Source organism: Electrona antarctica (genome assembly GCF_951216825.1).
Source record: "Electrona antarctica genome assembly, chromosome: 9".
In the NCBI taxonomy this organism is placed as follows: Eukaryota; Metazoa; Chordata; class Actinopteri; order Myctophiformes; family Myctophidae; genus Electrona; species Electrona antarctica.
The window spans coordinates 36,229,729-36,253,700 of NC_136790.1; the positions used below are offsets into that span (position 1 = coordinate 36,229,729).

The following is a 23,972-nucleotide window of genomic DNA, read 5'->3' on the forward strand; positions in this document are numbered from 1 at the left end:
ATGTGAGTTTAATATAATTTAACGTCATTTAATGCAATCAGATAGGACTTTTCTGTTTGGATGTATGGGCTGTCAAGGCCAGAAAGTAGGTTTTTTTTGCCACTCGGTAGACGTTTCCGCATAACTTCCGGATATCATGTTTAAAGGGAACTGTTAAGGAATCACACCATTAAGAGTAAATCGTGAAGGAATATCGTTACAATCCTAAAGGATCCCAACCCTAGTTACAGCGGGATTTGAACCTGGGATATTTGTGTTACGTGACCTCAGCTCATCTGGAACGCTATTGGACACATCCGACAGTTTCTGACTGCATGTACACCTGTACGACACCAGGAGTGCTGTGGTAACTGGCTGGTCCAGAAACTGTTGATTTTATTTTACTACTCATCCTGCGTCCAATGTAATAGGAGTGTAAACCGATTACATTGGAGTGTATACAAATTGAATAGGGCTGTAATTTGATTAATGTGTGGGTGTAACCAGATTAGACCAGTAGTTTCACGAACCCCCATAAATCTGGCAGTGTACAAATTGTCTATGGTACAAATGGAACCAAATGGATCCTTAAGGGTCCATTTGGTTCCATATGGATCATACAGATCAAGTACACAGTTGTTCCTTAGATTACCATTCTTTTCAAATATGATGCTTTGTGTGGTCCCGATAATATTAACCTTCCAGCAATATTATTATCAGTCCTCATGAGAGGATTGTTAAAGGGACCCTTTTTGCAAAAAAAATACATGTTAATGACGTTTAGAAGATTTAGAACACTTTCCTGGGGGTCTTTATGTGTGTAATATGTGGTTTTAGATATTTTAGATTGTAGCAGTGAGCCCAGTGTCTCTGATGTCATGGACACTGGGCTCACTTCCTTCCTGGAATACAATTCCCATAATACTTTGGTGCACCGCTCCTCCTTGTGGATAGGGGGAGGGCTGTCTTACTGAGACAACATAGTCCAGGAAGTATGTGAGCCCAGTGTCTATAGCTCACTGCTAAAATCAAAAATATCTAAAACCCCAGGAAAGTGTTCTAAATCTTCTAAACGGCATTAACATATATTTTTTTTGCAAAAAGGGTGAAGTTTCCCTTTAAGGCTAGGAAATTCTATATTTGATGGCGGATGGACCCGTAAGGGGATTTGGTTCCATATATACACTGTCAGAGTTATAGACCTGCAAGGGTACATTTGGAACCCTGGACCCCACTTGACATAGACCATATTCCCATTAATGGCTTTATTAATTTATTTTAGATTACAGATTGATTAATATGACAATTTAGCTTTCAATTATTACACACTAAAGCAGTTCTGTACGTGTTTAGGTGGATTATCGTGTGTTCTAAGTAATAAAACACATTCAAAACGCCTTTGTATGAAGTGGTTTAGAAAACAAAATGATCTATTTTTTTAACTGCTGTCTGTCACTAGAATGAACCCACTCTGATCTCTGTAGTGTAGACAGAGAAGTGGACGGTGCTGGGCTGCAGTGTGAACTCTACAGGTGTGTGTTGTTTGCTGTTGTGCAGGTATGAGGTGGAGTGTGATCCTAGCTGGTGTGTGTCTGGTTCTAATGATACCTGATGCCCACAGCAGGAGGAGAGGACAAGGTGAGACCTCACATGTACATCCTTTTACACAGCATGCTGTCTTTACAGAGACAATAGGACTGCTGCGAGGGAGACAGTGTAGGAGAGACAGACAGCGGGACAGCTGAGAGGGAGAAAGTGTAGGAGGGACTGCTGCGAGGGAGACAGTGTAGGAGAGACAGACAGCGGGAGAGCTGAGAGGGAGAAAGTGTAGGAGGGACAGCTGAGAGGGAGACGGTGTACGAGAGACAGACAGTAGGGAAGCTGAGAGAGACAGTGTAGGAGAGACATATGATTGATATTCTTTCATAATTGCTGGATTCAAATTAAATGCTATTTAAACCATTATTCATTTGTTGGGTGAAGTATTAAGTAAAACTATCAATTTAAAGCATGAATTAGGATTCCAGAGACGTATTGCTGAGCAGATAAACAGCCCTTGTCCTTTTGAAGCCTTTAATTCACAGACAAATATGTTTCCATAAGCTGCACTTCTAAGGCAGTTTTCTTTTCAAAACAAAAGAAAACGTAAAATGTAAACATGTAATTGATGCATTCAGAGACATCCTGCTAACTGACACACTAATGTAATCAGTCCAACAGACAAGACTCATTACTCATTACTCAATACCCTGCTGGCAGGCTAACTATAACATAATGTTCAAAAATGAATCATAGATTACATTAATATACATGTACATACGTGTGTGTGTGTGTGTGTGTGTGTGTGTGTGTGTGGCATGCATGTCAGGCCATGGCAGATCCAGGGACACTCGGTCCAAGCCACTGAAGATCAGACTGGTTCCTGATCCAACCAGCCCAGGACGGCTGGGTGAGGTTGGATACCAGGAGAATGGAAACATCTCCAGCTACAATGTCATACCAGGTATGTACTACACAGAGCGTCCTTCTGCCAGGCAATTCCGTGGGAAAAAAGACAGAATGCAGAGCTCCTCCTCCCATCGCTGAGCTTTGCATTTCAACGTGTTTTCTTTTTTCTTTTCTTTTTGGCAAATAGTTAGACTTTTGGAGACGAGTGTCGCTCATCAGTGTCGCCGTTTGATCCTCCTTGGCTTTGTGTTTGTGTGACAACCTGGTTATTTACCAGCCGACTTTGAGTCATTATCCCAAACAATGACAAGTCCATGTTTAACATTGGTTTGAGCACAGTAACCATTAATTGGTTAAAATGTTAGAGATGTACCGATACCATTTCTTGCTTCCCGATACCCATAACTTGCATATCGGTCGATAGCAGTGTGTAATAATAATAATAATAATAATTAAAAAAAAATCTAGGACAGTAGTTCTTAAAGTAGGGTCCAGGGACCCTCTGAGTTCCAAATGTACGCTGTGGGTCTGACCCTGACCGGTCCATTTGGTTCAATTTGTATACTGTCAGAGTTAAGGTGGTTCCTTGAAATGTAAACGTTTGAGAACCACTGGGTGAGAACGTTGAGGTAAATGCAATAAATGCCGTGCGAGCACTCTGGATTAGATATCCATTATCCAATGCACTCCTCTGCTCATAAAGCACTGTCTGTGGACACGGCCCGTAAAGCTGCTCTTTTAACGGGACATTGAATTCAAGTTGGTCTTTTAATAGGACTGTGAGTTGAACGTGGTCTTATAATGGTGCGGTGAGTTTTAACTCATTTTCCAGTTATGTAAAGCCTGGCATAGTTGTTGTAATAGTGGTGTCCTGTGGGATTAGGTGCCAATTTCCAATGCCAGTATTTTTTGTACGACGCACCAATATCAGAGTTCCCTACCTATTCTCCCACAGCTGCAGTGATAATGAAAAGTGTCTTGCTGGTACCGCCGTGACTCTTGTGTAAGAGACGTTCATTTTCTGGACACACTGTTCTATGACAGCTCTATACGAACCAAATTATTCATAAAACCAATGTGTGGGTGAGAGACTTTCTGAAATAAGCGACTGTATGAGTACTGATGGAGAGAGCACGGGAGAGAGAGAGAGAGAAAGTCAGCATTCTGGGTCCAGAGAGCATACATACTGTACATGGGATATTATAGTGAGAAACAGAGCAACCGCTCTGCAAAGCAAAGGCTGCTTGCCAACTGTTCGATGTTGGTGTAACTAAGATATTTGCTGAAAAATATATGTATTATGCATACAGTATCCAACTATGATGCGAGTTGTAATGTATGAGTAGCGCAACTCCTTTCAGCACATTGTGCATGTAGGGTGTAGGGAGGCGGGGCGGCGGTGGCTCAGGGGTAGAGTGGCTGGATGGTAACCACAAGGTTGCCAGTTCGAACCCGGGCTCCCCCAGAGTTAGTGTCGAAGTGTCCTTGAGCAAGACACTGAACCCCTAATTGCTCCTGATGTGCTGGTCGGTGCATGGTTTCCGCCGCCATCGGTGTATGAATGTGTGTGTGAATGTGTGTGTGAATGGGTGAATGTAATGCACAATCTATGTAAATGCCAAGCAGGGAGGTACTGGGACTGGGTCCCGTTTTTCAGGGTCTTTGGTATGGTATGGCCCGGCCGGGGATCGATCCCTGACCACCCAGTCTCAGTTTCAGTCACTGAGCTGGTATTCGCACAAATAGCTTTGCTGAAACAAAGTAAACATGGGACTGGACAGGTTGTAGATTTATTGTCACAGCCAGGACAGTTAAAAGTTTCACCAAAAACGTTGGGTGCCTGGAGAGCTGAAGCGTGATGCTGGAAGAGGAGCTTTCTAGCATCACACCATATAAATGCATGGCAGACTGGTGAGTCTTTACCATACTGTATAAATGAATGGCAGACTGGTGAGTCTTTACCATATAAATTAATGGCAGACTGGTGAGTCTTTACCATATAAATGCATGGCAGACTGGTGAGTCTTTACCATACTGTATAAATTAATGGCAGACTGGTGAGTCTTTACCATATAAATGAATGGCAGACTGGTAAGTCTTTACCATATAAATGCATGGCAGACTGGTGAGTCTTTACCATATAAATGAATGGCAGACTGGTAAGTCTTTACCATATAAATGCATGGCAGACTGGTGAGTCTTTACCATACTGTATAAATGAATGGCAGACTGGTGAGTCTTTACCATATAAATGAATGGCAGACTGGTGAGTCTTTACCATATAAATGCATGGCAGACTGGTGCATCTTTACCATACTGTATAAATGAATGGCAGACTGGTGAGTCTTTACCATATAAATGAATGGCAGACTGGTGAGTCTTTACCATATAAATGCATGGCAGACTGGTGCATCTTTACCATATAAATGAATGGCAGACTGGTGAGTCTTTACCATATACATGCATGGCAGACTGGTGCATCTTTACCATATAAATGAATGGCAGACTGGTGAGTCTTTACCATATAAATGAATGACATACTGATGCGTCTTTACCATATAAATGAATGGCAGACTGGTGAGTCTTTACCATATAAATGAATGGCAGACTGATGCGTCTTTACCATATAAATTAATGGCAGACTGGTGAGTCTTTACCATATAAATGCATGGCAGACTGGTGAGTCTTTACCATATAAATGCATGGCAGACTGATGCGTCTTTACCATATAAATGCATGGCATGCAGACTGGTGAGTCTTTACCATATAAATGCATGGCATGCAGACTGGTGAGTCTTTACCATATAAATGCATGGCATGCAGACTGGTGAGTCTTTACCATATAAATGCATGGCATGCAGACTGGTGAGTCTTTACCATATAAATGAATGGCATGCAGACTGATGCGTCTTTACCATATAAATGCATGGCATGCAGACTGATGCGTCTTTACCATATAAATGCAGACTGGCGCTGCCAGCTCAAAAGGTGCTCTCTGTGGACATGGCCTCTTAAGGTAGCCAGTCTGCAAACCTGCAGATGGATATTGTTTCTGGTCGTCCCAATTCTCCAAATACATATTTTATCATCCCCAAATGCCTAGGTGTGCATGCTTATAGCCACCTCTCATGCGAATATTGAGTACTGCACCCATTACATTAATATAATGTGGGAACAGTCACATGACTTAACTGTTCATGAGGGCAATTTGGGAATGACTGTGCCCTGCCTTTGGGAATGACTGTGCCCTGCCTATGGGAATGACTGTGCCCTGCCTATGAATGACTGTGCCCTGCCTATGGGAATGACTGTGCCCTGCCTTTGGGAATGACTGTGCCCTGCCTATGGGAATGACTGTGCCCTGCCTATGAATGACTGTGCCCTGCCTATGGGAATGACTGTGCCCTGCCTATGAATGACTGTGCCCTGCCTATGGGAATGACTGTGCCCTGCCTATGAATGACTGTGCCCTGCCTATGGGAATGACTGTGCCCTGCCTATGAATGACTGTGCCCTGCCTATGGGAATGACTGTGCCCTGCCTATGAATGACTGTGCCCTGCCTATGGGAATGACTGTGCCCTGCCTATGGGAATGACTGTGCCCTGCCTATGGGAATGACTGTGCCCTGCCTATGAATGACTGTGCCCTGTCTATGGGAATGACTGTGCCCTGCCTATGGGAAGGACTGTGCCCTGCCTATGGGAATGACTGTGCCCTGCCTATGAATGACTGTGCCCTGCCTATGGGAATGACTGTGCCCTGCCTATGGGAATGACTGTGCCCTGCCTATGGGAATGACTGTGCCCTGCCTATGAATGACTGTGCCCTGCCTATGGGAATGACTGTGCCCTGCCTATGAATGACTGTGCCCTGCCTATGAATGACTGTGCCCTGCCTATGACTAATGACTGTGCCCTGCCTATGAATGACTGTGCCCTGCCTATGAATGACTGTGCCCTGCCTATGAATGACTGTGCCCTGCCTATGAATGACTGTGCCCTGCCTATGGGAATGACTGTGCCCTGCCTATGGGAATGACTGTGCCCTGCCTATGAATGACTGTGCCCTGCCTATGAATGACTGTGCCCTGCCTATGGAATGACTGTGCCCTGCCTATGCTGGCAATTTGTGTCAATTATTCATCCAGCAATGTTGTGGTATTACAGTGGAAAAGCCATTAAATACTTTTAAATGGACAGTAATATAATCTGTGCATGGGTTGCCTTCAAATACACATTATAGTGCTTATTTAGGCACATGAACACAAACAACAATGTGCACTCTAATCTGACAACTTCTGCCTCAGGCAGCAGTGGGTCAAGTGAGGACAGACCCCACATGAAGCTCCGCTGGTCTGGGGAGAGACCCTTACCTCCAGCTTTCTGGAGGTAGAGTAAGCTCTTCTGTCTCCCTCTCAGCTTCCCTACTGTCTGTCTCTCAGCTTTCCTATATGGTCTGTCTCTCTTACACCGTCTCCTGCTCAGGTTTCCTAATGTCTGTCACTCCTATATGGTCTGTCTCTCTCTCAGCTTTCCTACGGTCTGTCCCTCAGCTGTCCTACTAATAAGTACTATGCAGGTAGAGTGCAGGAGGAAGTGGGCAAGCCACATGAGTGAGAGAGTGACAGTACTGGTCTGATGACATAGTGCAGCGTAAGCTCAGTGGGATTTGAAAGCACAACCACATGTTCCACATCAGAGTGGAGCTCATTGTCTTCTAACGAGGAGGATTGTGCACAGAACCACACACAGGAACCGCCTCTTATCAGCTGTAGACTGACAGAACCACACACAGGAACCGCCTCTTATCAGCTGTAGACTGAACCACAGAACCACACACAGGAACCGCCTCTTATCAGCTGTAGACTGACAGAACCACACACAGGAACCGCCTCTTATCAGCTGTAGACTGAACCACAGAACCACACACAGGAACCGCCTCTTATCAGCTGTAGACTGAACCACAGAACCACACACAGGAACCGCCTCTTATCAGCTGTAGACTGAACCACAGAACCACACACAGGAACCGCCTCTTATCAGCTGTAGACTGACAGAACCACACACAGGAACCGCCTCTTATCAGCTGTAGACTGACAGAACCACACACAGGAACCGCCTCTTATCAGCTGTAGACTGACAGAACCACACACAGGAACCGCCTCTTATCAGCTGTAGACTGCGGCTGGAAGGAACTCCAGCAGTGGAAGAAGAAAGGCTTTGTTCAGACCGCAGCCAAATCCCATTTGTTTTTTAAATCTTATCTTTGGTCGGCCGACTGTCCCGTCCACACTGTTATTTGCAGATCAGATCAGATTTTTGTGCATTGGTTGCTGTGTAATGACGTAGTAGCGGGATAGGCGTGACTTCACGGACGTATGGTACAATGGTGTTGCTCGACAGAGCTGAACTTGTATATATAAAATGTTCAGCAAGCGATACTGCGATACCGATTCAAGCGATTCCAGACTGAAATGCATCTTTAGAAATCAAACCACCTAGGAATGTGGTTCAAATTTGATTGGCAAAAAATTGTTTCTAAGTGTTTGTTTTGCTGTTCAGACTTAATAAATCAAATGACTGGATTGCCTAAATTACACTTCATCGCGCAAAGGTATTTCTTGATGAAAAGATCAGAGGAAATAATCAATCCGTTTGTGAAGATGTGTTTGTTATGGTATCCAAACTTTCCATAGCAACAAGCATCATCAAGTTCCCTAGCAACATAGGTGGCTATGAACATAAAAGTAGGATGCTTCTGTGTCGCCAGCCTCAGAAACGCAAGCAACAAAAACAAAACAAGAATTACACTCGAGTCATAACTGCCATGTGCAGCATGCTAGGCCGTCTCCGTTGTGCATCTTTCCCGCCTTTTTTATTTTTTCTTCTCCAAAACATTTGTTTCTCTGTCATAACCTCCCGGCTGTTGTTTTCGTTCGTTTCCGACGTTCTTTTGTTGGTTCAAAGGGGAGGCGGGCACATATGGAGCTACAGTAGGGTGCTGGGCAAGTTGTGTTGTTGTTCCGTGTTGTTGTTGTTGAATGTTGTGTGTCCACTACCAGTGTATATTGTTTTAAAAGCCCCGAGAAAGGCCTGGGCCGGCCGAGCGGTCCAGGCACCTAGACTGGTGATCCAGCCTGACAGTGTGTCGCGGGTTCCGATCCTGACGACCTTTGCTGCGTGTCTTCCCCCCCATCTCTCTCCCCCTTTCCTGTCAAACTAATAAAGACAAAAAGCCCCAAAAATTCTAGGAAAGCGCCGCTGTGATTGTAATCGTGCCATCTCATCACAGAAAGGGAAACCACAGAGCTGGGTTGAAAACGCAGGGGTAGGGTCGGTGACGTATGGCGGTATGGCGTATCACGTCCGTAGGCGGCGCTTCCGCATGCTCTGCATGCGTCACGTTCTATGACTTGGCCAACTGAACTCTGCACGAAGTGTGCGCTCACAACTCGTTCACTTCTCAATTGTAATAATAGATAGCCAAGCAGATTCATGGCACGTTCAAAGCCTATGGGCCCATTGAGATAGAATGAGCACTTCCGCATTCCATTGTTACAATGGGAGTCAACGCTAGTGTCATAACTCTCATACTATTCCACTCGGGTTCAAACATACTAGAGGAGTATAATGGATTATGATTGGATATGCATGGTTTTGTTTGATTGAATAAAACAGTACGCAGTACAATTTAACAAACTATTAAAAAAAAGGGTATACTTATATCCTATGGTAAGGGTTACATCATGTCTTTGCTATCGGACAGAAACCTTGAATCTCCATATTTAATTAAATTTTGTGACATTTTGTAAATAGCACAAAACAGATCTAAAAGCTTGCGTTTTGCATTTTCATTTTCTCCTCAAACTTTTCCATTTCCTGAAAAGCAAATTTTTTGGAACATACTGAGATTTCCACCCGAAAAAAAGCGACAACATTGTGATACTCGTGTCAGCCGTATATGAGTCAACGTCTGGTCTCTATTGTACAGTAATGTAATGACATGTGGCTGTGAGCTTCTAACAGACACCCAAGTGTCTGTTAGAAGCTCATGTAACAATACACACAATATTAATCAGATGCAGCCTGAGCCTTTTAAAGCACCTGGTGTGGGTCCCTCTCAGTGCACTGTGTGTGTGTGTGTGTGTGTGTGTGGTGTGTGTGTGTGTGTGTGTGTGTGTGTGTGTGTGTGTGTGTGTCGGTAATCTCCTGCTCCAGAGCTACAGTTTACTGGACAGGGAGGGGTTGTGTCTGTTTGTGTACTAAAGTACAGAGCACACACACTCCACCTGATGACAGACCTCTCTGTCTGACTGTCTCACATGCACTGAGGAACTATGGGTAATTACAAACCCAAACACCTTATCATTCTAGTAAAGTTCCAGCTACTGCTCAACGAAGCATCGCAATATTTGACAAAAATCATGTGGCACACAAATTAAAGGGGGTGTTAAGTGATATATATGCTGGTAAATAGCTCTATATTCCCAGTATAATCACTGCTATGGAGCAGTGGTTATCAACCATTCTTTATACCAAGTACTACCTCAGATAATGTTTGGCTCTCCAAGTATCACCATGATGACTGATGTTAAGTAGTAGTGTAGCCCAACCTATTCAGCTCTGCACAGTTCACACAAGACTACACGCAAATGTAGTCCTAATGATAAGTCTTACATTATGTACATTATAGTAGCACTAAAACTGGCACTTTAACTCCTGCAGTTATCACACAATGCCACAGACAGACAGACATTAACAACTGTACTTCATTCGCATACACAGCAAGCGAGAACAATAACTGTAGGCTACTGTACTAGCGTACTTCAAACGCGCACACGCACGCACGCACGCGTGCTCACTCACTCACTCACTCACTCACTCACTCACACACACACACACACACACACACACACACACACACACACACACACACACACACACACACACACACACACTCACACTCACACTCACACTCACACACTCACACTCACACTCACACACACACACACACTCAAAATGTGAGGGTTTCATGCATTCATTACACACTGTCTTTATAGGCTCTTCCTCTGCCCACTCAGTTGAATCCCATATTTACCATCATATACTGTATTAACACAGCCCGGTACATCTGTCTGTCTGTCCACCTGTCTGTCTGCCAGTAACATTAACACAGCCCGGTACATCTGTCTGTCTGTCCACCTGTCTGTCTGAACATTAACACAGCCCAGTTTATCTGTCTGTCTGTCCACCTGTCTGTCTGCCAGTAACATTAACACAGCCCGATTTATCTGTCTGTCTGTCCACCTGTCTGTCTGGCAGTAACATTAACACAGCCCAGTTTACCTGTCTGTCTGCCAGTAACATTATCACAGCCCGGTACATCTGTCTGTCTGTCCACCTGTCTGTCTGAACATTAACACAGCCCAGTTTATCTGTCTGTCTGTCTGTCCACCTGTCTGTCCTTCAGTAACACCAACACACCCCTCCCTGTCTGTCTGTCTGTCCGTCCATCTTTCTGTCTGTTTTTCTTCCCCTGTTCTCGTCTTTTCCCGTCCCGGGCTCTCCCCTCTGTCTCTCTCTCTCTCTCCCTTTCTCCCGCTGACCCGTCAGTGCCCTCTGACCTCTCTGGTGACTCCCCACTAGTTCCCAGCGCCCCCGGTGCCCCCGTGACCCCGCTGACCCGGGAGGCGGTGCAGAGCATCATTTGGCGGGAGGAGAAGAGGACGGAGGAGAAGCGACAGAGGAGGCGGGCGGACGAGAAGAGGAAGAAGAGACGTCTGAGGAAGGAGAGGGAGAAGAGACAGAGGAAGCTGGTGGAGGATGAGAGGAGGAGAGCGGAGCAGGAGGTGCTACGCCTGCAAGTATGGATGGGACCATATAATCGCTGTCATCGTTCATCATGTTAAAGAAAACACACTCGAAAGATCACATTTGGATCGCTCTTATTTCACTCTGCACAAAGATCGGTTATTTTTGGCGCATTGTTTCCCCCCAGAATAGGGATGCTGGGGGTTCAAGGGATTGACAAAAGTGTGATTTTGAAGTTTGAAGCACATTTTGATTATCGCGATAATATCGTTAATCCAATCGCAATTATTTTTGCCACAATAGCAGTGACATCATCTTCATATTATGGTCCCATGTTCCCCGCCCGCAGGAGAAGGAGGAAGAGGAGGCCCTCCGCATGCTGGATGCGAAGGACGAGCAGGAGGTGCTCACACTGCTCAGCATGATGGAGGAGAAGAGGCAGGAGGAAGAGGAGGCCCTGCTGCTGGCGGACAGGAGGAGAGAGGAGCAGGCCATGCTCCTCGAGGAGAGGAGGAGACAAGAGGAGGTGATGCTGCTGGAGGAAAGGAGGCGAGAAGAGGAGGCCCTCCGCCTGCCTCCGCTCAGCATGATGGAGGAGAAGAGGCAGGAAGAAGAGGAGGCCCTGCTGCTGGCGGACAGGAGGAGAGAGGAGCAGGCCATGCTCCTCGAGGAGAGGAGGAGACAAGAGGAGGTGATGCTGCTGGAGGAGAGGAGACGGGAAGGGGAGGCGATGCTGCTGGAGGAAAGGAGGCGAGAAGAGGAGGCCCTCCGCCTGCAGGAGCTGATGAGGAGAGAGGAGCAGGAGAAGATGGAGGCCGAGTGGAGGCGACGGGAAGAGGAGGAGGTCAGGCGACGGGAGGAGGCGAGGAGGCAGGAGATGGAGAGGGCGAGGAGAGAGGAGCTGCTGAGAGAGGCGGAGGAGAGAGAGAACAGGGAGACGGAGAGGAGGAGGTTGGAGGAGAGGCTGAGGGCCCTGGAGGAAGAGGAGGAGGATAAAGAGGAGGTACGTATGAGCTGTTCCGTCTATAGCGATTCTTAACGGTTCCTATAGGCCACTGGTTCCCCAAACACTGGGTCAGGACCCATTTGTGGGTCGCGGACATATTGTTATGGGCCCCTTATCTTTTGTTTCCTAAATTTTAGGGGTTAATTATTATTTCAAATTATTCCATAAATTAGAAGAAGAAAAGTAGTGAAAAGAGTATAGTTTGGGTCCCGGGCTAAAAGGTTTGGGAACCACTGCTATATAGCAGGTCCCAAGTGGACCCTAACAGGTCTGTAACTCTGAGTGTCCATGGGGTCCATTTAGTTCCATTTGTGCACTCTCAGAGTTATGGTGGTCCTTGAAATTTAAAAGTTTGAGAATCACTGGTATCTAGCTCTAACCAGTGTGATAAAACCAGTTCCAAACAGTTCCAATTCCAAATGTGATGGAACCGATTCCGGTTCCTCAATGTTACGGTTCCTCCGGTTCCGGATCCCAATCCTAGTTCCATCACATATAATGACTAGGGATGTCCTGATCACGTTTTTTTTGCTCCCGATCTCAGGACAACCCTAGTTCGGACCTCTCATCATGTTCTGAGTTCTGACATGTCATCATGTTCAGACCTCTCATCACATGTTCTGAGTCTGACATGTCATCATGTTCTGAGTTCTGACATGTCATCACATGTTCTATAATCTTATCCGATGTGATCTCATTTTAGGTGTGGCTGAGAGGAGATGTGTTCCAGATCATCCCCATAGAAAAACCAAAGCCTGGGTTCTTTCCTCCCCCTGATCCCAGAGAAGGAAAGTCCAAACAACATATACTCTTTCCTCCTCCCCCTGATCCCAGAGAAGAGAAATCAAAACAACATATATTCTTTCCTCCTCCCCCTGACCCCAGAGAAGAGAAATCCAAACAACATATACTCTTCCCCCCTCCTGAACCCAGACCTCCTCCGCCCGTGCTCAGGCCTCCTCCTCCCGTCCCGAGACCTCCGCCTCCGGCACCCAGACCCCATCCTGTCCCCGGGCCTCCCCCTCCGCGCACCCCGGAGGAGATAGAAGAGGAGCTACAGGAGCGCTTAGAGAAGGAGATGGAGGAGAGAGAGGAGCTGTTGGAGGAGAGAGAGGAGAGAGGGCTGACACAGAGGCAGGTTGTGGAGAAGGTCGAGCCCCAGCCCAGGAAGGCTGGGTTAAGAGAGAGGAGCGGCTCCAAGAGAGAAGCGCTGCCTCGTGGATGCAGCATGTCTGACGTCACCATGACCTGTGAGAACGGCAAGCTCAACTACTTCCCTACCCTGGATGTACCTGAACTCAAATCTATCAGTCTGGAAGGTGAGTTACTACGACTATAGGGTTAACTTGGGACGATGTGAAAATTACATGTCACGATTATCGTGGCAAAAATAATTGTGATTAACACCCTCCGCGCCATTGCCGTAGATCTAGGTCAATTAAAGCCTATTTTTTGATACTACGCTTAACGCCATTGCCGTAGATCAGTTAAAGTTAAAAAGCAATAAAGATAAAAACTAATGTCTAATAAGTATGAGGGATGTGTGTGTGTGTGCGTGCGCGCGCATGTGTGTGTGTCAGGTAACAACATCAGCGCCCTGCCAGAAGAGACCTTCAATGGAATCCCAAACCTGGAGTGGATCAACCTCAGCAAGAACAGCCTGACCTCCGCCAGCATCTCCGCTAAAGCCTTCAAGGTAAAGGTGCTGAGTGCATGGAATGTGAACAAAGCTCAGTCCTTGAACCATCTAACCATGCTTCCTTCCTATTCTGGGGTGAACATTCAGTGAAAATAGAAGGTCTAGATTGGTGATTTGGTGTAGACTGTAGAGAGTAAATAAAGTAGAGAGTGAATAAAGTAAAACTACCTCAAAATTGCACTTAAGTGCAGTACTTGAGTACATGTTCTTAGTTACTTAGTGACACCACTGTCCAGCACTGGTCAGGATGGACACGCTTGGGATCCAGTGGTCTATTATATTACTGATGATGAGGTCCCACCCTGGCAGGGATCCAGTGGTCTATTATATTACTGATGATGAGGTCCCACCCTGGCAGGGTGGATCCAGTGGTCTATTATATTACTGATGATGAGGTCCCACCCTGGCAGGGATCCAGTGGTCTATTATATTACTGATGATGAGGTCCCACCCTGGCAGGGATCCAGTGGTCTATTATATTACTGATGATGAGGTCCCACCCTGGCAGGGATCCAGTGGTCTATTATATTACTGATGATGAGGTCCCACCCTGGCAGGGATCCAGTGGTCTATTATATTACTGATGATGAGGTCCCACCCTGGCAGGGATCCAGTGGTCTATTATATTACTGATGATGAGGTCCCACCCTGGCAGGGTGGATCCAGTGGTCTATTATATTACTGATGATGAGGTCCCACCCTGGCAGAGTTTGAGGTACCTGACTCGTCTGTACCTGGATGGGAACCAGCTGGAGGTCATGCCCCAAAACCTCCCCTCCACGCTGCAAGAACTGAAGATCAACGACAACAGACTGAGAGAGATCGACCACAAGAGTCTAAAAGGTTACACGCACGCACACGTGCACACACACACACACACACACACACCAGGGGCGGCGGTGGCTCAGGGGTAGAGTGGCTGGATGGTAACCGCAAGGTTGCCAGTTCAAACCTGGGCTCCCCCAGAGTTAGTGTCGAAGTTTCCTTGAGCAAGACACTGAACCGCTAATTGCTCCTGATGTGATGGTTGGTGCCTTGCATGGTTTCCGCCGCCATCGATGTATGAATGTGTGTGTGAATGGGTGAATGTAATGCACAATCTATGTAAAGCACCTTGGATAAAGGCGCTATATAAATGCACCATTTATTTACCACACACACACACAGAATTTGCGCCCTCACCTTCATCAAAGTTTGTTTACACAAACACTCAAAACTGTCCATTCATTGTCAATGGCATTTAATGTTTGTGTAGGACAAAATTTGTGTTGCACACACACTAAAAGCTGGACATAGGCCCCTCAAAAATAAACTTGAAAGATATATATATATAGATATATAATATATATATAAAAGAGGTATGTTTCTGGACGGAAATGATTCATGTCAGCTTGTCATCTAGGATGCTGAGTTTTTCACTCTGTAGAACAGTTTAAGTTTAGGGGTTAGGTTTATCGTTAAAATGGCATGTGTGTGTGTGTGTGTGTGTGTGTGTGTGTGTGTGTGTGTGTGTGTGTGTGTTTCAGCCCTAAAGAGTCTGGTCATTCTAGAGGTAGAAGGGAACCTGCTGAGTGAAGGAACTATCGATCATATGGCCTTCTCCAACATGCCCCAGTTGTCGTACCTCCGCATGGGACGAAACCACTTCAGATCAATCCCACGAGGCCTGCCCAAGACTCTACTGGTACCTCTGTCTGTCTGTCTGTCTGTCTGTCTGTCTCGCCATCTACAGTATCTATCTAATGCCAAGCTGTTTGTAGTGTGTGTGTGTGTGAGATTGACCAAGACGCTCTCTCTTTTCTCCTTCAATTATAAAGACATACAGATGATGAACTGATTAGGAGTTAGTTCATTCATTATTCATTCATTATACTGTTTTTGTTGGAGCCAGTGGTCAGGTCTGACAGAAATGACCTACTTGATTGATTGAAGTATTTATTAACAGTTTGGAGAATTACAGTACATTTCTAGCACAACTCAATACAAAAACTTAACTGTGGACGACACCATAAAGCATTACACTTGTTTACAACAGGGTCCACCCTTTTCAATTCATCAGAACATGTAGAGACGTACAAATATACACTTAAAATAGTTCAAATAGCCAATCTACAAGCTCACAACGTGTTGATGTAGATTGTCTATTTTCACAATTTTAAACTGTTTTTCTAAATAGTTAAAGATGTTTAGGCATAAGGGGTAAGGTGAGATAAGATAGGGCCCAGAATGCCTTGCCCCTGTATGAGCAAACACTTTTGTCATTAGGTCATTTACTTAATAATGTGATTTCTATCACATTTTCCCAGTTCCTACCATTTTCCTTCTCTTTATTATCTGACAGTAAATGAACCCTTTTGATGTACAGTATCATGTACCTGTACGTACATATATGAATGTATTAGTCATGATAATAAAATGATAATGAATTACTCTATTCAGGAGTTGTATTTGGAGAATAATATGATCGAGGAGATTCCAGAAACAGCTTTTAATCAGAGCAACAGACTGAGTGTCATCTCACTACGATACAACAGACTGGATGAATCCAGAATTGCGCCGATGGCCTGGATCAACCACAAGTAAACCCCTCCCCTCCCCCACCCCCCCCCCCCCCCCCCACACACACACACACACACACACACACACACACACACACACACACACACACACACACACACACACACACACACACACACACCCCAGATCTCTGTACATACAGTACTTACATCATGTATCAATAAGTGTATGTATTTATTTGGGTCACACTAACCATACAAACGTACAAACCGGTAAGAGTACTAGTAGGAGTAATCAGAGGATAAGTGGGATAACTGAGCTGGATTGTAAATTGGATGAGATTTAGGAAGTCCCGTCCATCTCCGGGAAGAGGACGAAATAGAGCGGGAATAGAACCAGATTATACCACCAAAGATGACGGCCTCTACAGACTGATAGCAGCTCAACTCAATGGCTGGTCTGACAATGAAACTGTCATTGACATTAGAAGGACGGGTGCAACATACATTGATGAGTCTCAGACCAATCGTTGGATAAGGACTACTGTTTTGAGTTGTGTGCACACTGCACATGCTTCTATGATATGCCCCTGGCACTTTTGAGCGGTTGATGGAGCCGCGGCGCGGCGTGGTCTACCTTGACAACCAGTGACCTCACCCACTCAGTGGATTTGGAGGGAGCCCTGGACAGTCTTCGGGAGCTGTTCCAGGCCTCTGCCTCCACCTGGGGAAATGCCACGTTCTGCTGTGAAAGACAACATTCTTGGGCCATGTGGTCAGCAGCAGAGGTTGAGGTCCAGAGAGCTGTAATGTTTCCTTTACTTAAAGTTACCTCTCCACAACTTAAAGTTGAGAAGGTCACTGGTTGTATGGGAAACAACGATAGTAGAGTTCTATGGCAGGAAATATGAATACAGAGAGTAATTCTTTAGATAATTATAATAGCCTCACTAACCCGAAGAGCATTGCTTTAGTACAATAATAGTACTTTATCAGTCTACATAGAGTGAGAATACAAGTGGCCAAAATGAGTTTTGAGGTGGCTGGCATCTCCCTTAGAGATAGGGTGAGAAGTTCAGTCACACGAGAGAGACTTGGAGCTGCTTCTTCGCCTGGAAAGAAGCCAGCTTAGGTGGTTCGGGCATCTGGTTACGATGCCTCTTGGGCGTCAACCTAGGGAGGTCCTCGAGGCACGTCCCACTGGGAGGAGACCCCGGGGCAGACCAAGGCGCAGTTGGAGGAAACACATCGACTCACTGGCCTTGGAAGGAAGGCCCCCCAGGAGGAAGTCACTAATGTTGCCCTGGAGAGGGAAGTCTGGAGCTCTCTGGTGGAGCTGTTGCCCCCGCGATCCGACTACGGATAAGCGGTTGAAGATGGATGGAGAGAGAATGTTTAGGAAAACCTTACTAAGAAAAGCTTCCTCCATACCAGCGTTAAAAGAACATCACAGTCCTCTACTACACAGGTTTTCAGTGTGTGTGTGTGTGTGTGTGTGTGTGTGTGCGCGCGTGCGTGTGTGCGTGGCTGCGTGCGTGTGTGTGTGTGTGTCTGTGTTTGTGTGTGTGTGTGTGCGTGTGAGTGGGAGTTCTTGGATAAACAATTATTTTCTATTCTATTTTTGCCATTTTGGATTTATTTTTAAAGCCAATTGTAACTAATGAATTGATGTCTCCTCTGTGTCTGTCTGTCCAGAAGCCTGGAGTCTATAGATTTGTCTCATAATGAGTTGTACCTGGTTCCATCCTACCTGCCCAAAACTCTGATCCATCTGGTTCTGGTGGGAAACAGGATCGAACGGATTCCAGGTGGGTCTAAAGTTTGATTGACAGGTGATGACTGATGAGTGCTGCACACTCTGCAAATCAGTTTAGTCGTGTAAGCCAGAATTATTTTTTCTCTCATTTTCTCCCAGTGTCGTCATTGCCAGTTCCCCATGTGTACTCTCTGTCTGTCTGTCTGTCTGTCTGTCTGTCTGTCTGTCACTGCCAACCTCCACTAGACAACCACATGTCTGCTCTGTTACAAATGGATTTCACCTGACAGTGAGCAGTTTCACTGGGAGATCGTTAACACAGCGCAGAGGTTCACTCTATCTCCCCCAAATTCCCTCCCCGCTGAACAGGTTCCCCAGCCAACCAGCAGGGTTTGCTAGCACAGCAATGATCACAGCCAGGTGTACAGTATGTGTTGGAGCACCCGGCTAGGCGGGCAGCACCACTGCTGGCAATTGAACCCTCATCTGTGAAAAAATGGTGGGCGAGTGTTTTGCCTCGACAGCACCCAGACACCCAGCCAGCCAGACGTTTGACAACTGGCTTAGGCCATATTGTTCCAAGGCCCTCAGCTCAACTACCTTTTACAGGTCTCTCTAAAAAAATGTATCAGACGACTGCAGTTGAGAACACTGCTGCTCGAGTCCTTACTAATACCATGAAAGTGGAGCATTCCAATTCTTAAATATTTACAATAGCTCCCTGTATGTCAAAGAATTTAATTGAAAGTTAAATATATTTCTGATCTTCATATTATTGATAGCACGAACAATCCGGCCATCTCAGACCATCTGGGAAAGGTCTGTTTCTGTGCCTAGAAACTAAACTAAACATAGAGAAGCAACATTTAGTTTTCATGCACCACATATCTGAAACAAACTCGCCCAAAACTGCAGGCCTGCTGCAACTCTTAGTTCTTTTACATCACAGCTGAAAATCGTCGCCGTTGCCTTTCATTGAGTTTTAATATTATTATTATGATCAATTCTGCACTGTAATTTTATTTTCTTATTTTGCCGTTTCCTTTTCTAAACGTTTTATGTAAAGCACATTGAATTGCTTTGTTGTTTAAATGTGCTACACAAATAAACTGGCCTTGTCTTATGGATTCTTTTCACAGATGTGTCAATCAATACAGGTCAAAAAAGCAAGGCACACTGACAACAGTTAATAGTGTTATAAATGCATGTATTGCTAAGTGGTACACCTCAATCAAACATACCCACACACGATTAATTTAATTCTTATTTATTACTCATTACTTTAAGCCATGAGTCTAACTGAATCTCTCTCTCTCTCTCTCTCTCTCTCTCTCTCTCAGGCTATGTGTTTGCTCATATGGACCCTGGTCTAGAGTACCTGTACTTGTCGTACAACAGACTGGATGCAGAGGGAGTGGAACCAGAGTCGTTCTTCGGGGCATACCACTCCATGGTGGAGCTCTGTCTGGACCACAACCAGCTGGTCATTGTTCCCCCAGGCCTCAACGAGATGACCAGCCTGCACTTCCTCCGACTGAACAACAACAACATCAGGTACCAGTGCCACACCTCACCGTAGCTCACAACATCATCAGGTACCACACCTCACCGTAGCTCACAACAACATCCGGTACCACACCTCACCGTAGCTCACAACAACAACAACAACAACAATATCACAACATCATCCGGTACCACACCTTACCGTAGCTCACAACAACAACAACAATATCACAACATCAACAACACTTCACTGTAGCTCAAATCAACAACAATATCAAGTACAACATCTCACTGTAATATAGGGATGAGGCACTGCAAAGTAAAGGTGCTAAGGTAGTATAGAGCATAGCAGTGGGCGTGGTTTTCTGGACCCACTGAAAAATCAACCATTCATTTTTCTCATATAGAGATTTACAAAAATATTAATATCAATTATTTTAAGCATAGAATCAAGCCATCCAGGATCCTGGTGAGTCATGACCATAAAACCTTGATTCTGTGAAAAAATGAAAAACACTAAACAAAGGGTATTTATTAAATATAGTATATCATATAATTAAATATAAAAAAATGGCTTGATTCTAGGCTTAGAATACTTGATATAAATATGTTTGTAAATCTCTATGGGAAAAATGAAATGGAAAGTTTTCAGTGGGTCCAAAAAACCACGGCCAATACTGTGGAGGAGGTGTTCCGGTGTATTTCTCTGTGAAATGCCCAAGACTGCCTTTCTTCATCCATTGATAAGAGCACTGGGATTCTGAAGAATGTGTGAGTGTGTCTCATTAACAGACTGATGGAATCACCCTTTAATGTGACCCTGATGGTGTGTGTGTTCCAGAGAAGTGCCTGATGAAGGCTTCTGTGACCTTGGCAACCAGATCGACTCCAGCTTGATCACCCTCAGACTGGACAACAACCACATCGACCCCGGAAAGGTCCCCTCCGTGGCCTTCTCCTGCATTACCCCTGCCGCCAGCATCCAATTAAAACCACAGAAACCCTAATGGACAAATGCAAAGACTCACATTAAAACAAAAAATGCCATCTGTGGTTTTACAACACACATGGCTCTAGTTTGAGGGTGTTAACTACACTCTCTCCGCCAATAACGACCCAGCACAGTGTTTACTCTGAGTTCCATAGTACTGATTCCTTGTGATCGCTGTGGATGAAGCGTTCATGTTTTGGGTGATGTGGCGTCTGGTGACAACCAGACAACGAACATCCCTCCACCAAAAAAACAACTAACAAACAAACATGGAAACCGATTTGTGTGAATCAGATATGAATCACATTCCTAGGTCATTCAAGTCTGATTTCTAAAGATGTGTCTCAGTCTGAAACCTGATTTATACTTCATTGCATGAATGATGGCGTCGCTTGCATAAAATAGGCAATCTACAAGCTCACAACCGACACACCATGAGCTTGTAGATCAGCTGTTTTCGGCAAGGAACACCATTCTATGCCAGAGTATTATGTTAAGTATTACTCATGCTTATGTCATTACGTGGTTATCACAGCAACCGATGCAGTTACTGTAGTTCGACGATGTCTGAAAACACAAATCTAATTAATGAAAGCATTGATGGTCAGTCCTAAAGATCAGATTTGAGAAACACATTGGATTTGCTTTTAACCTTAGAGAAACATGTAGACTGGATAGGACTCACAGACTGAGTTGGCTCAATAAAATGTAATACAAAACAAGTGTTGTCTCTTTTCCTCAGGTTCACCTTCTCAGTCCATTCGCACCAGATGTTACGATTCCAGTGCTGCCCTCAAACTAGATGCCAGTCTCCTAAAAGCTTCTTAAGGTTTACTATTAAGTAATATGACTGTGACTATTCTTTTTCCAAGCTCCTGTGCAAAAAAATAAAAAAGAGAAATTCACGCAAACACACTCACGTGACATAGATTCCCGTCCCCCTATTCGCATCGTACCAGGACGTGATGTCACTGTACTGTAGCTCTAAGAATAATCGTGTTTCATTATTCAGGTTCACATTCTCCTCTGAGAATGTCAACGAAACATTACACCAACTGGTTTCCATAACAATGAACATCTTCCGCCACTGAATCAGCTGCAGTGGTTGGCTGAGACATCCATGAAACACACCTGGACAGGTCTGCTTTTCAGGTTGATAATGACATCGTGTGTTGTTAAAAGAAACCCTGGCTAATAAGACAAATACGCTTTAAAACATTATACTTGCCCTCTATAACTATATGACATCATCAACTTGCGATAGGAGCAGTTCCTATTGAGCGAAATATTCTGTATTTATGAAAGAAAATGTGTTTTAAGTTTTTTATTTTAGTTATAGAGGGCAAGTACAATGTTTTGAAGCATATTTGTCTCATTAGCCAGGATTTATTTTAAGATTGCCAAAATACCCAATGCCTCAAAGGAGTGTTCTGAGCCCTTTAAGAATAAGCACAACCAGCCCTTTTAAATTTCAAAATTCATTTTTAAAGAACTGTTAAAGTTTTAAAATGACTCCACTGTTCATTCCATGACTAATGTATTCCACTGTGTGTATTCCATGGCACAGTGCCTGTCAGCACATAGGATCCCACTCTAGAAGACCTCCATGCCCTCAAGGGGTTGTACACCTGGCACTAGTCCCACATTTTTATGGATCTTTTCTGAAAAAAGTATGTTGCTATATCAGTGGTTCTCAAACTTTTTCATGTCAAGGATCCCACACTATTTTGTTCAAGGGACCCCCGGAAGCAAATATTTAAACATGTTTGCTTAAAAAAAATTAACTGAGTGGTGCAAGGTCTTATATAGCCTGATCAGCTGTGGTCTGACGTAATGTCAGTGACCATAGTAACCATGCTCATTCTTTTGAGGGACAGGTACACAAACACACACACACACGGGTACTAACAAAGCCAGTTGTTGGAGTGGTTTGCACCACTCAAAAAGGAGATATAGCAATGTAGCTGTGGCTGTCACAATAACTAGACACTGTACACAAAGCAAAGTTACTACTAGTACATGCCAATATATCTGGAATACATTCCGATTCATTTTCCGACTGTTATATGTGATTCATTACAGAAAAGTATGTCTCTGTAGCACAGACAGACATGTCATGTTGTATTAGTTGTGTCCATCTCCACAGTTACATGCAGGCAGGGCCAGGCTCTTATTAAACAAAACACAAATACATAATATAATTATAATAATAGCCCAAATAAAAGCAAAACCAAATGGTATAAAATGTTTGATAATTACATACCAAAATTACAGCTACAAATGGTAGCCAGGGATACTTTAAGTGGTTAGTGTGTGGTTCAGAGTCACATGTTCCATTATCATATAAGACCACATCCATCCACCACAGTCTTCTTTGCGTCTGCCTCTCAGCTGTCTTACTGTCTGTCTCTGCTACACTGTCCCTCCCAGCTTAGAACTGTCTGCCTCTCCTACACTGTCTCTGTCTCTCTCTTATACACTGTCTCTGTCTCTCTCTCCTACACTGTCTCTGTCTCTCTCTCCTGCACTGTCTCCCCCACAGATGTCCTACCGTCTGTCCTACTGTCTATCTCTCCTGATTTCCTACTTTCTATCTCTCCTACACTGACTCCCTCTCAGCTTAGAACCTTCTGTCTCTCCCTTCAGATGTCCTACTGTCTATCTTTACTGATTTCCTACTTTTTATGGTGGGGGGTTCCAGATACCCTCTCATGTGACTGGAGTCTGTTTAGTTTCTATCCAAAAGTCATTTTGACCTGAGATCAGATTCTACAAATGTCTTCTACATCCTGACAATTTTCTGAAAAAGCTATGTTTCTATGTCAGTGGTTCTTCGATTTTTCAAAAATAGCAGACCTACAAGCTCGTAGCGCGCCACTTGGTGGCGCGCTATGAGCTTGTAGATCTGCTATTTTTCAATAGCTAAAGCATAACATAATGCTAACACCAAAAGGGTTTCCCGCCCAAAATGGGTTAAGGATTACTGTGATGGCACGGTGGCACAGTCGGTAGTGCTGTCGCCTCACAGCTAGAAGGTCCTGGGTTCGATTCCCGCTGTGGGCGCTGGGGGGCGTGTTCCCTCCTCCGCGTCATCAGTGCCCATACCCGAGGTGGGGTTGGCGAAAGGGCCTTTCTGTGCATGTTCTCCCCGTGTCCCCTAGGGTAGGTACCCTCACAAAAACATGCAGTAATCCTGGTCTCTAAAACTACCTCCCCCTGGCCAGCCGGGGCGCCTGATGGAGGGGAAAGGAACTGGTCGAAA

The 23,972-nt window shown here is 44.9% G+C and overlaps 2 protein-coding genes across 2 annotated transcripts in view; one reads left to right on the forward strand and one right to left on the reverse strand.

Annotated features, from left to right (window-relative positions):
• cenpp (centromere protein P) overlaps positions 1-23,972 on the reverse strand; it is a 116,179-nt gene that overhangs the window by 6,365 nt on the left and 85,842 nt on the right. The gene's annotated exons all lie outside the window — the stretch shown is intronic.
• Positions 1,536-21,499, forward strand: ecm2 (extracellular matrix protein 2, female organ and adipocyte specific). The gene is made up of 12 exons (XM_079509671.1): positions 1,536-1,617; positions 2,348-2,482; positions 11,042-11,292; positions 11,589-12,242; positions 12,949-13,564; positions 13,826-13,941; positions 14,652-14,787; positions 15,471-15,628; positions 16,384-16,523; positions 18,156-18,268; positions 19,557-19,770; positions 20,561-21,499. The coding sequence occupies exons 1-12, from the start codon at positions 1,539-1,541 to the stop codon at positions 20,724-20,726; spliced, it is 2,778 nt and encodes a 925-aa protein (XP_079365797.1). The 5' UTR covers positions 1,536-1,538; the 3' UTR covers positions 20,727-21,499.